The sequence below is a fragment of the Capricornis sumatraensis genome, chromosome 2, assembly GCF_032405125.1.
Source record: "Capricornis sumatraensis isolate serow.1 chromosome 2, serow.2, whole genome shotgun sequence".
NCBI classification, from domain to species: Eukaryota; Metazoa; Chordata; class Mammalia; order Artiodactyla; family Bovidae; genus Capricornis; species Capricornis sumatraensis.
The window spans coordinates 65,719,932-65,730,616 of record NC_091070.1 but is presented as its reverse complement, the minus strand read 5'-3'; the positions used below and the strand labels follow the sequence as shown (position 1 = coordinate 65,730,616).

Sequence of the window (10,685 nt, the reverse complement as noted above, 5' to 3'; positions counted from 1 at the left end):
TGAAGGGAGATTAAGGAAAGGAGATGAGAGTTCCTTTCTGTCTTCATCAGCTCAGAGGCCATCCTTCTGAGGGCTGTATCCCCACAGGTCCCCCAGTAATCTCTAGGCATCAGAATCCCCAGTGAGGGATGCTCTCTCATGGCATTTGGAGAAAAAACAGGAAATGTTGTGAAATGCTGAGTTCTACACAAAGCAGCCTTTGCAGCTCAGTTGACCACTAACACGCAAAGTGGCCGAAAGACCTACCATAACGATGCTACCGATGAGCACGATGTGGTGTATGAGATCCTTCTCCAACATCAGCACTGTCTTCCCAGTTTCACAGCCACAACTCTGTGGGTCAGGTGAGGTTTACCTACATCTACAAGTAAGAAAATGGACTTAGAACAGTGACTAGACTGCCTAAAATCACATCTGGAGTGTGGTGAACCTGAGGCTGGCTCTTTCTCCCACCCACACTAAAATTATTCTTACCATTTTGAGATATCACATCTTTCATTTTATTCTCACAGCAATCCTGTAAGGCGGACAACAACCCTGTCAAGAAAAATCAGTTCAAGGAGGAGGAATGACTTACTTCCAGCCCCACAGTAACTCCAAGCCCTGAACTCCAAAAGGAAAGGAGGAAGAAGGGCTCGCCGCCCCCACCCCAGCCTCCGCCAGCCAGCAGCCTGGGATGCTGCCCGGTTCTCCGCCAGGAAAACGTGGAGAGATCCAGGCTCCGCCCCCTGACCTTGTACTCTGCCAGCCTCGAGTAAAGGGAGTGGGGAAAGCCTCAGCTGGTTCCCAAGACACAGTCCCCACTTGGGCACACGCCCTGCGGTGAGGCTTCCTAGGGAAGCCGAAGGCCTCGAACTCCGCGCCGAAGAAGGGGGAAAAGCCCCCAAGACCAGGACGCCTTAGCCCAGAATGAGTGGAACGAGGAAAGGAGCCCGAGGGGACCGGGTGCGAGAGCCAAAGCTGGACCAGCTCCACCCCCGCGGGGTCAGGGCCCTTGGAATTGCCCTGGAGGAATCCCTGTGGAGTTGGAGTGTCGAGCGCGGCGTGGGGCGGAGCAATCCTTCCGGCCTTCCCCAACGAAGGTGGGCACTGAGAGGCCGCGAGGGCCAGTCCCGGGTTTTCTGTATATCCAGGAGGCCTGGGCTTCCCGGCCACCCCCGGAGCCACAGGGAGCCTTCCCGGCTGGGCAGGAGCCCAGGAAGGCCCGCGCTTTCTCTGAAAGTGAAAGGAGTGGGCGGGGGGCGCGGCCGAGGCGGGGCCCAGGCGGGCTGCGGCGCAGGCTCCGCCTCGGGGCAGTCTCGAGCCGGGGGCGCCGAGCGTCTCCAGTGCCCGCCGCGCCGCGGGCTGGTGGGCTCCGCCACGGCTCTGTTACCGGGAAATGACCCTGCCCGGGGGCCCGACGGGCATGGCGCGGCCGGCAGGCGCGGGGTCCTGCAGCCCTGGGCTGGAGCGGGCCCCGCGCCGGAGCGTCGGGGAGCTGCGCCTGCTTTTCGAGGCGCGCTGCGCTGCGGTCGCTGCCGCCGCCGCCGCCGGGCAGCCCCGGGCTCGCGGGGCCAAGCGGCGCGGGGGACAGGTCCCCAACGGGCTTCCGCGGGCTTCCCCTGCCCCAGTGATCCCGCAGCTGACTGTGACGGCCGAGGAGCCGGACGTGCCCCCGGCCAGCCCCGGGCCGCCCGAGCCGGAGGGTAGCTGGCTCCCGGCTGTGGGTTCGTCGCACCTGCAGCAGCCGCGCCGCCTCTCCACCTCGTCGCTTTCCTCCACTGGCTCCTCGTCGCTGCCCGAGGATTCGGAGGACGATCTTCTGAGCGACAGCGAGAGCCGGAGCCGCGGCAACGTGCAGCTGGAAGCGGGCGAGGACGTGGGTCAGGTACGGGCCGCGGGGCGGGGCCGGAGCGGGGACCTGCTTGGAGCTCGCTGCGGACCAACTCCCGCCCTAAGCTCCCTCCCCCGAGAGTCCCCTTCTCCCTCTTTAGGCAGTGGGGTCGGTGGGAGGCGCCGGGACAGTTTTTACTCCAGTTCTACAGGCGAGTAGGGGCCCTGGGGGCGTCTAAGAGAGTGAGGAATCCCCGAGACCGGCCATGGGGACCGGTGGGGCGGTAGGGCAGCGTGACTTGCCGGCCGTGAGATGGCTGGAGGGATCGGAGGGGCTTAGCGTTGCCCGGCGAACTCTCGCCGAGACGGGAGGACAAGCCTCCCTCTCTGCCGCCCCCTCTCCCTCGCCGCCGCCCCACCCCCGCCGTTGCCACGGTTTCCCTCTCCTGAGTGGGAGTGGAGCCGAGCTCCAGGCTCCGCTCGCGAACTGCCGCCGTCTGCTCCGGCACCAGGCTTGGACGCGGGCAAGGGAGGGGCGCGGGACAGCGAGCTTAGGCAGGGGGCGGAACGCTGCCCTCCTCCGCTTTGCTGCTCCTAATTCTGGCCGGGGAGGGTGGGGGAGGTAAACTGAGGCTGAGAGGGTGGGACCAGTCTGCCAATCTCCGCCCCCGGTAGCCTGGATGTTCTGGGGCCAGGTTTGACCCTTTGATAACCCAGGCTAGGGTGCGGTGCAGTCATTCCCCGTGCCTGCCCCTCCGGGTCGTGCCGCGCCCAGGATAGCCGTCCCGTCCCCCTTGTTTTAATCAAGGCCAAATACTTTAAATAACTATCCGCGGTCAACGAGAAGGAGTTGCTCTAGATCCACGTTATGCAAGTGTCCCTGGAGTGGAGGGAGAGGCGAAGGGCGCCCTCAGGCTCTGGTGGCTCGGGGCTTGCCCAGAAGGGCGGTGAGAGCCGCGGACGTGCGCCGGGGCGGCCGGGCCTGCGGGACCTAGGCTCCCCCCGCGCTCGGATTGGACGAGGCGCGAGAGTCACTGTAATGGCTTGCAGTGGCTCCGTGATTCAGTTACCCCTGAGACTTACATTATCCTCAGGGCGACGTGGTTTGTGACACAGAAGGGAAAAGGAAAAAGTCTCATAGAGCAGGAACCCATCCCGACACCAGGCAGAGGGCGCGGGGAGTCCCTCTCTCCTCCCTAGGGGCAAGGGTACCCCGACCCCTGACATTTCTGGTGTAACCCTGTTCCCTGAAAGGAGGCGGTTCCGCCCGAGGGTTTCTGAGGCGGTGATGAGGGGCAGTGAGAGGACTCCTCCCTCCCCACCCCCGAAAATCCGGAGCAGTAACTGTGCGCCCAACGCTCCCCCCGTTCAAATCTTTGAGAGCTGAGAGGCGGGCGCTGGAGGCAGGGAGCCACGAGGGCAGCCCCCGGCTTCACTCTTCCCTAAAGGCGGAGGAGGACCTGCGGCTCAGGACTGCTTACACGTAGGCAGGCCAGCTGGGGTCAAGATTGCGGGGGCCAGTCGCAGCTGTGCCCTGGGCGTCTTCGGCCGGCCTCTCCCACTCTGGGCCTCCCCGTCACCCGGCGCGGCAGGAGCTGGAGCAGATGGCCGTGGAGGGCCCTTCCAGCTCCAAGGCTGCGAGTACCAGGCCTTCCCAACCCCCAGCCCGCCGGGACCTCCCCGAAGGCAAACAGCCACGGCGGTGGCAGATAAGCCAGGGGCTGTTGACAGAGGCCGCCTGCGTCCGCGTGGAAGGGCCCGGCTCGGACTTTGCCTCGCGGAGCGGCACAGTGCGCCCGCCTAGGCTGGCTTTAGGGCTTCCCCAGGCAGGAAGCAGAGCCCATGGGCTGGCTGGCCGTGAAGGATGCACCTGGGAGAAGGGTACTGCGGCAGCACTCCTCAACTCTCAGCTCTCCAGCCCCTTGCAACTCCGGCCTGGGTGGATAATGTGAATAGCGGGAAGCCTTTGGGAGGCTTGCGTACATCCTTCATCTTTTCTTTCTAGAAGCCGCACACTGTGTGCCCAGAGTCTGGAGCTGGGCTCCCCCTCAAGGTAGTTGGGACTGGGCAGCCTGCCTCCTTCCTGCCTCCTTTCCTACGGTAGAGGGAAGAGTCATGGGGAAGAAAAACCATTCAGGCCAAGAGAGGAGTTGGGGGCCTGTCCCCAAGGGCAGCTGGCATGACATTCTTAGGCCTTGTCTGCCTCTTAAAACAATTTTGGGGGTGTTGCTCTAGCAGAAGAGAGGTTGTTTGACTCTTGCTCATTTGATTCTCTTCTCTCAGTGCTCCAGGATGGGTAAGGAGACCTGGATGCCATCCTGTCCTGGGCCCAGAACTCCCACACTTCACTTTTCACTAATTATAGAGCAGAATTTAGGTTAACAGACTTCCTTTTTAAAAAGCAAATGCCCCTGGGAGGGTGAAGTCGTGGGTCACTTATACCTTGGTGCAAATCATTTTATAAATTTAAACTGATTGTTCTCACCACCATCACCAGGAGTGCTTATTTGATAAAGTATTGGGAACATGGCAAGGGGGTTGGGCTGGTAGAGAGCTTTAGCCAGAGTCTGGATAGCTGTAGGTAGGGCATGGAAGTCAGGAAGAGGGGAGATGAATACCAAAGACAAAGAAAATAAAGGGCTTCTGGCAGAAGATACACAGAGTGTCTGGTGTGATCTGGTGTGATACAAGAAGCCTGGGCCAGGCGATGGGGTTTTAACCCTTTTTTCAGCCAGGTTTCACTCTGTAACATAATAAATCTGCTTTCTGATATTCACACAATAAAAGCTTTACCTGCTCAAAAATATCTTCCCTGCTGTTGTTCATGTGCCAAAATCCCCACCCACTCACCAAAGAATGATTCCCCAAGAACCATTCTGGATATATGCATCTTTTATGCATTATGTTCCCTGGGGGAGGTAGCTCCCTCGATGAAGATGGCAGAATTCCATGATGCTTGCATCAACTCCTTCCGTATCCGATCCTATCCATTACTGGCAGAGGAACTAAATCCTGTCATTACCAACCAACCTCAAAAGGTAGCTGGGAGGGCTCAAATGGCATAACAGGTTTGAAAGCCTTCTGTAACCCACATAGCTGGAAACAACCTTAGTCTTTGCTGCTCTTGGCTGATATGATCTCACAAAAGTGGAGTGGGGAGAGTGGAGAGATAACCTGATGTTATCTCAGTTTGGGAGCAAGTCAATGCTATATTATCACACATCACTCAAGAGATAGTAGCTCAGGCCTGCAGGTACTAAATCCTCTTCTATCAGGTCCACCTTTCACCTTCCAGCCTCACTCACTGCTCCTACATGATTGCAGAAGAAAGGATGATGCAGTTCTCCCATCTCACCTAACCCAAGGCTGATTCCATCTTCTACTGGGGTGGCTACGGAACTAGATGAACCCTATAATGAAGTCCATCCTGGCCCGACTGTCCCCCCAAATTCTGCCAGTAAGTCCCTAAAGCTTCCTGAAGCCCCACCACTAAACCCATCCCTTTGGATAAACTAAAGGTGTCCAGCCAACAAAGAGGGGTCCCCAGGCAGATCTCAGTGTTTCCCCAGAGATCAAAACACACCACCTTGTGGCTGCAAATTGCTTCATCTTATACAAAACTCTTTTTCATGCAGGGTCCATTTGACCTCTGGAACCTGTGGGGACAATTGGAACATGGGGGTGGGTTTTGAACTTGAGCTTAGGGCAGAGACTGGGAGGCCAGCTGGAAGCAGGGATAACAGGAATGTTACTCTTTGAACTTTGATTGCCTTCTGTAAAATGGCAATAGTTACCATCTCAGGCAGCATCATGAATTTCAAACTGAGTGTGGGGGAAGAGAGTATAGGATGTGCCACTCAATGTACCTGGCACATACATCCTCCTGGAATTTTATTTGAGGATTTGGAGGTGGGAGAGTTTTATAATAAAACTTGGATTGATTATGCAGCATAATGCAAACCTTGTATGTATTTAAAGAGTGAAAAAGGGAGTTTCGAAAGAGATGTCATGCTTCTAGTGGGCTGCTTCTGGCTACACCCCCAGATCCCTGGGGATTGGACACGTGATCACACCCTACTGTGCCATGTAAGGACTTCGGGAAGAAAGCAGGAGCAATGCTGTCTGTTGGAGATGAGAAGCCTGGCGTGCAGTGGGCGGTCAGTAAATGGTGGCTCGTGTTATGGCAACAGCTAGGTCCAGAGGAAACAGGCTCACACAGATGAAATTCTCACTTGAGTTCACTCAGCTAAAAAGTGACAGAGCCAAGACTGGAAGCAACTTCGGACTCCCCCCTCCAGTGCTCTGTCACTGACTCCCATCTCCTCCCCATGAAGAGTGGTTTTATAGTCAGCAGCCTCCTCTGCTTAAGCCTCCACCCTAGTTCTCCCTCTCACTCTGGTGGATTGAGTGAGAACTGGATTCTTGGGTTCCAGCCCTGTGGAGGCACACATGTCATTCCTCTAAAAGGCAGGCACCCTGGGAGGAGGCAGCAGACACACTCTTTAGATGAGCAAACCTGTGCGCTCCAGTGGGTAGACACAGGAGTGATGAGCTTGGCGTGGGAAGAGGAAAGGTTCAGAGTATCAGATGATCTCAGACTAGACGCAACGGTCAAAAGGCAGCAAGGTACACCAAAATCTCAATTTCCCTCTCAGTTTCATCTAAGATGACAGACCCTCCTCTCTGTACTCCATTTTCAAAACCCAGGTTTCTGGGTCCAGGTTGGGGCACCCTGGCCTTGTCAACTGGTAGGCAGTGAGATGGCATCCAAGGATAGGAAGAGGGCCTTCGGGAGCACCAAGCCATTCTTTCTTCAGGCTCTACGAGGTTGGCCTCCCTGCCCTGGGCCTGTGTAATGATTTGTTTCCATGTTTGTCTTTCTCCCTAAATGAGAGGAACCAATGGTCCCAAGTATTAAATGATAATCCAGATTTGTGCAGGTAGTGGTCCATGCCAAGGAATGGGATGGGTGGTGGGGGGGTGTCACACTCAAGTCTCATTTACTACTACTCACAACAACCTGGTGGGAGTGGTTATTTCCCCATTTACAGATTAAGAAACTGAACTCAGAGGCTTCTCAAGCCCCAGAATATCCCGAGGCACTGGTAAAAGTGCAATGCTCAGAGTTTCCCTGTGGTAGACCTGAAAATCTGCATTTTTTTTAACATCACGAGACTGTCTTCCTTATAAAAGTCCTAAAACCTCTACAGAGCAGTTCAGTAACCTGTCCATGCAGCTGTGGAGCAGCAGAACTGAGCTCTCTGACGCTAAGGCTGAGGCTCTTTTCAGCACACTGGATATCTGTCATTTCCAGGCGCTTGTCTCAGGGTCCACCACACAGGCTCACGATAAACTTCCCCTGAGTGAATCAGCCGTTGAAGCTCCACGCATGAGCTGCTTAGGGTAGGGTGGGACGGGGCGAGACCATGTTCCAGAGGAAGGATGGCTTTACTGCTGAGACACTGACTGGCAGACCCGGGTCGTGTCGCTTTCAGAAAAGCCACTGGCAGAAGATCCGGACCATGGTGAACCTGCCGGTCATGAGCCCTTTCAAGAAGCGCTACGCCTGGGTGCAGCTGGCGGGGCACACGGGTGAGCACAGGGCCGTGGCGGGTGCCGGGGGAGGAGGCCGGGAGGAAGGGACTTAGGCGGCGCTAACCAGGGTCTGCTCTCAGGGAGTTTCAAGGCAGCGGGCACCAGCGGACTGATCCTCAAGCGCAGCTCGGAGCCGGAGCGCTACTGCCTGGCGCGGCTCATGGCGGATGCGCTACGAGGCTGCGTGCCCGCCTTCCACGGCGTGGTGGAGCGCGACGGCGAGAGCTACCTGCAGTTGCAGGACTTGCTCGACGGCTTCGATGGGCCTTGCGTACTAGACTGCAAGATGGGCGTCAGGTATGCGTGCCCTGCGGGGCGGCTGGAAACGAGTAAAGGGCTCAGGGCGGGAACCCAAGGCAGTGCTCGACTAGGTCCGGGTGTGCGCCCGCTCACGCCGCGCCGCTGCCTGCGCCTCCGTAGGACTTACCTGGAAGAGGAGCTGACCAAAGCCCGCGAGCGGCCCAAGCTGCGGAAGGACATGTACAAGAAGATGCTGGCGGTAGACCCTGAGGCACCTACCGAGGAAGAGCATGCGCAGCGCGCGGTCACCAAGCCGCGCTACATGCAGTGGCGAGAAGGCATCAGCTCCAGCACCACTCTCGGCTTCCGCATCGAGGGCATCAAGGTGGGCCAGGACCGCGTCGCTTTGTACTTCCCGGGCCCTTCCTCCGCCCCAGCCCCACTGTGCGGTGTCTGTCCTCCGTGTTGACCTCCCACCCCGACTGCCCCCGGAAGAGGCACCTTCTGGCGGCCGTCTCGCTGTCCCTGGCATTCAACGTCCCGGGAGGTATCCCTGCGCTAGCCAGATCATCTCCCTTTGGGCGCACACGTGGCCCCTGACGATTTCTGCCACCTTCTACAGAAAGCCGACGGCTCCTGCAGTACCGACTTCAAGACCACACGAAGCCGGGAGCAGGTGATCCGCGTCTTTGAGGAATTTGTGCAAGGGGATGCCGAAGTGCTGGTGAGCGTGCGATCCCAGAACCCTGAGATGCTGGGGAGCCTGATACCGAGGGGTGCCCCCAGGTCAGGTCATCTGACGCAACAGCCTTCCCTACGTGACCCCCATCCCAGTGTTTATCACACTGCACTGTTATTGCTTACAACAATTCTGGGCTGCGTGCCACGTGGGGGCCTGCGCCTTCCTCACCATGGTATTTGCCAAGCCAAGCATGCATCGCGGCGTTCTTCATAATCTCACAATCGCAGAGGTTCAGTTGGTATTTAATTTGTCCTCCTCTTCTCCACCCTCTCCAGAGGAGGTATCTGAACCGCCTGCAGCAGATCCGGGACACTCTGGAGGTCTCTGAGTTCTTTAGGAGGCACGAGGTAAGAGGGGCAGGCTCACATGTCTGTGGTCTGTGAGGGACGAGGGTGGAGGGCTCCTCCACCGTGGCCTGACGGTGGGGGACTCGACAGGTGATCGGCAGCTCGCTCCTCTTCGTGCATGATCACTGCCATCGCGCCGGTGTGTGGCTCATCGATTTTGGCAAGACCACGCCCCTCCCTGACGGCCAGACGCTGGACCACCGGCGGCCCTGGGAAGAGGGCAACCGAGAGGATGGCTACTTGCTGGGGCTGGACAATCTCATTGGCATCCTGGCCAGCCTAGCCGAGAGATGAGGCTGGGCCCCTGTCCCTGCTGACCTGAGGGTCTAACAGATGGAGCTGCGCCTGCGTCCCCACCATGCATGCAGGCAAGAGAGACTGAAACCTCGCGATGCAGAGCAGTGTATACCGCCGTGTAGGGACAAGTGCCAACCACTGTGGGACACACTGCACGCGCAGGGCCTGGCCCCCTACAAGCCCCAGTGTTCCTAGAGCCAGCGACAGGAATTAAGCAGGGGAGGGAGGAGGAGAGCTGGGTAAGTGGCTTCTTCATCCCAGCTCTTCTGAGGGGGCTCCATACCTCTCCAGAGAAGCCAGATAAAGAACTTTGTTTCACAGGCACTAGATCTACTGGTCTGAATTCCCACACTACAATGGACTCCCCTTCCCAATAAAACTCAAAGACACCAGCTTTGCCTCTGGCCTCATCCCCTCTTTCCCTCTGGTCCCTTCTTTCTTGGTTCCCTAGCATCTCTCAGATCACTGTGGTCTATGAGAAGAGCTCTTTTTTAGAGGCATGTGTAGCGTTGGGGGCTGCCCAGGTGGAGGATGCTAATGGGGTAAGTGCAATCCAGGGAAGGCTTCCTGCAAGAGGCAATTTCAATTCCGCACCTACACCTGTGGGTGGGGGTGGCCTCTAGCCCCACATATCAAAGGCTGGGAGTGGCCAGGCTCTTGCCCAGGAGGCCTGAGACTGGTTTCCAGGATGGAGAGTTCAGTGGTGCCAGGCCAGCCCTGAGACAAGCCCAGACATGCAGCCCAGACTGCGGGAGACAGAGGCTACGTGGGACACAAGCCGCCTGGAAGCCTGGGGAGGAGTGCAGGGAGGAACAGTCACCATCAGTGCCAGAGTCCTCACCCTTAGGACCCTGTGGCACCCAGGAGCCACAGGTGAGATTCCAAAGGTTCCAAGGTTGGTTACTCCTGGATTCGGGGGGCTTGAGGCCAAAAGGCAGCTGGGGACCAAGGAGGCTCCCTCCCCAGTTCTTCAAGCTCCCTAGACTCAGTTCCTGGGCCTGTGGAGATCTTAGGCCCACCAAAGACAGGCTCCCCAGCCCCGTCCTGCTCCATGATGGGTTAATTCAATTGAAAGGGGTGAATTCAGCACAACAGGGTTCTTTAATAGGAAGGTCAGGGAGTAGGAGCTCACAGTGTTGTTTTATGGTTTCCCTCCTGGTCCCCAAGTCCAGGATGGTTGGGGCAGGTCAGATGGCACACCTGAGTGCTGTACTGAAGATGCTCCAAGATGCTGGCAAAACGAGGGCAAAGTTCAGCTGATGCTGTCAACACTGAGTCATGATACAGTACCTGGGGAGAGGAGTTCATTGCCAATCCTGGCAGTGAAAAACCTCCCCCTCAAGACAACACTCCACACTCACACTGAGTCATTCACCCCCACTCCCCTGCCCCATGACACAGTCGGCACCTCCTGACTGGTGCACCCAGGGCAGGGCGTATAGCCCAGTGAGATCTCCCAGAGCAGCATTTAAAGACCTGCATCACACATGGTGGGAACTGAGTGCAGGGGAACCCATCAGGAACAGTTTCCTTTTCCCTTACATGAGGTGACCCAATGTAGTGGAGTGCATGTTATCACCAGGAGTCTGTCTTGGATGTAAAGATGCCCTCCAGGGAGGCTTCTGGGGGCCCCCTGAAGAGCCTGGGCCCCT

General features: G+C 57.6%; 1 protein-coding gene across 1 annotated transcript; it reads left to right on the top strand.

The window, feature by feature from the left end:
- The first annotated feature begins 1,378 nt into the window (after positions 1-1,378).
- ITPKA (inositol-trisphosphate 3-kinase A) lies at positions 1,379-9,406 on the top strand. The gene is made up of 7 exons (XM_068965307.1): positions 1,379-1,867; positions 7,308-7,404; positions 7,488-7,704; positions 7,828-8,032; positions 8,270-8,371; positions 8,665-8,736; positions 8,827-9,406. The coding sequence occupies exons 1-7, from the start codon at positions 1,379-1,381 to the stop codon at positions 9,028-9,030; spliced, it is 1,386 nt and encodes a 461-aa protein (XP_068821408.1). The 3' UTR covers positions 9,031-9,406.
- Positions 9,407-10,685: the final 1,279 nt, after the last annotated feature.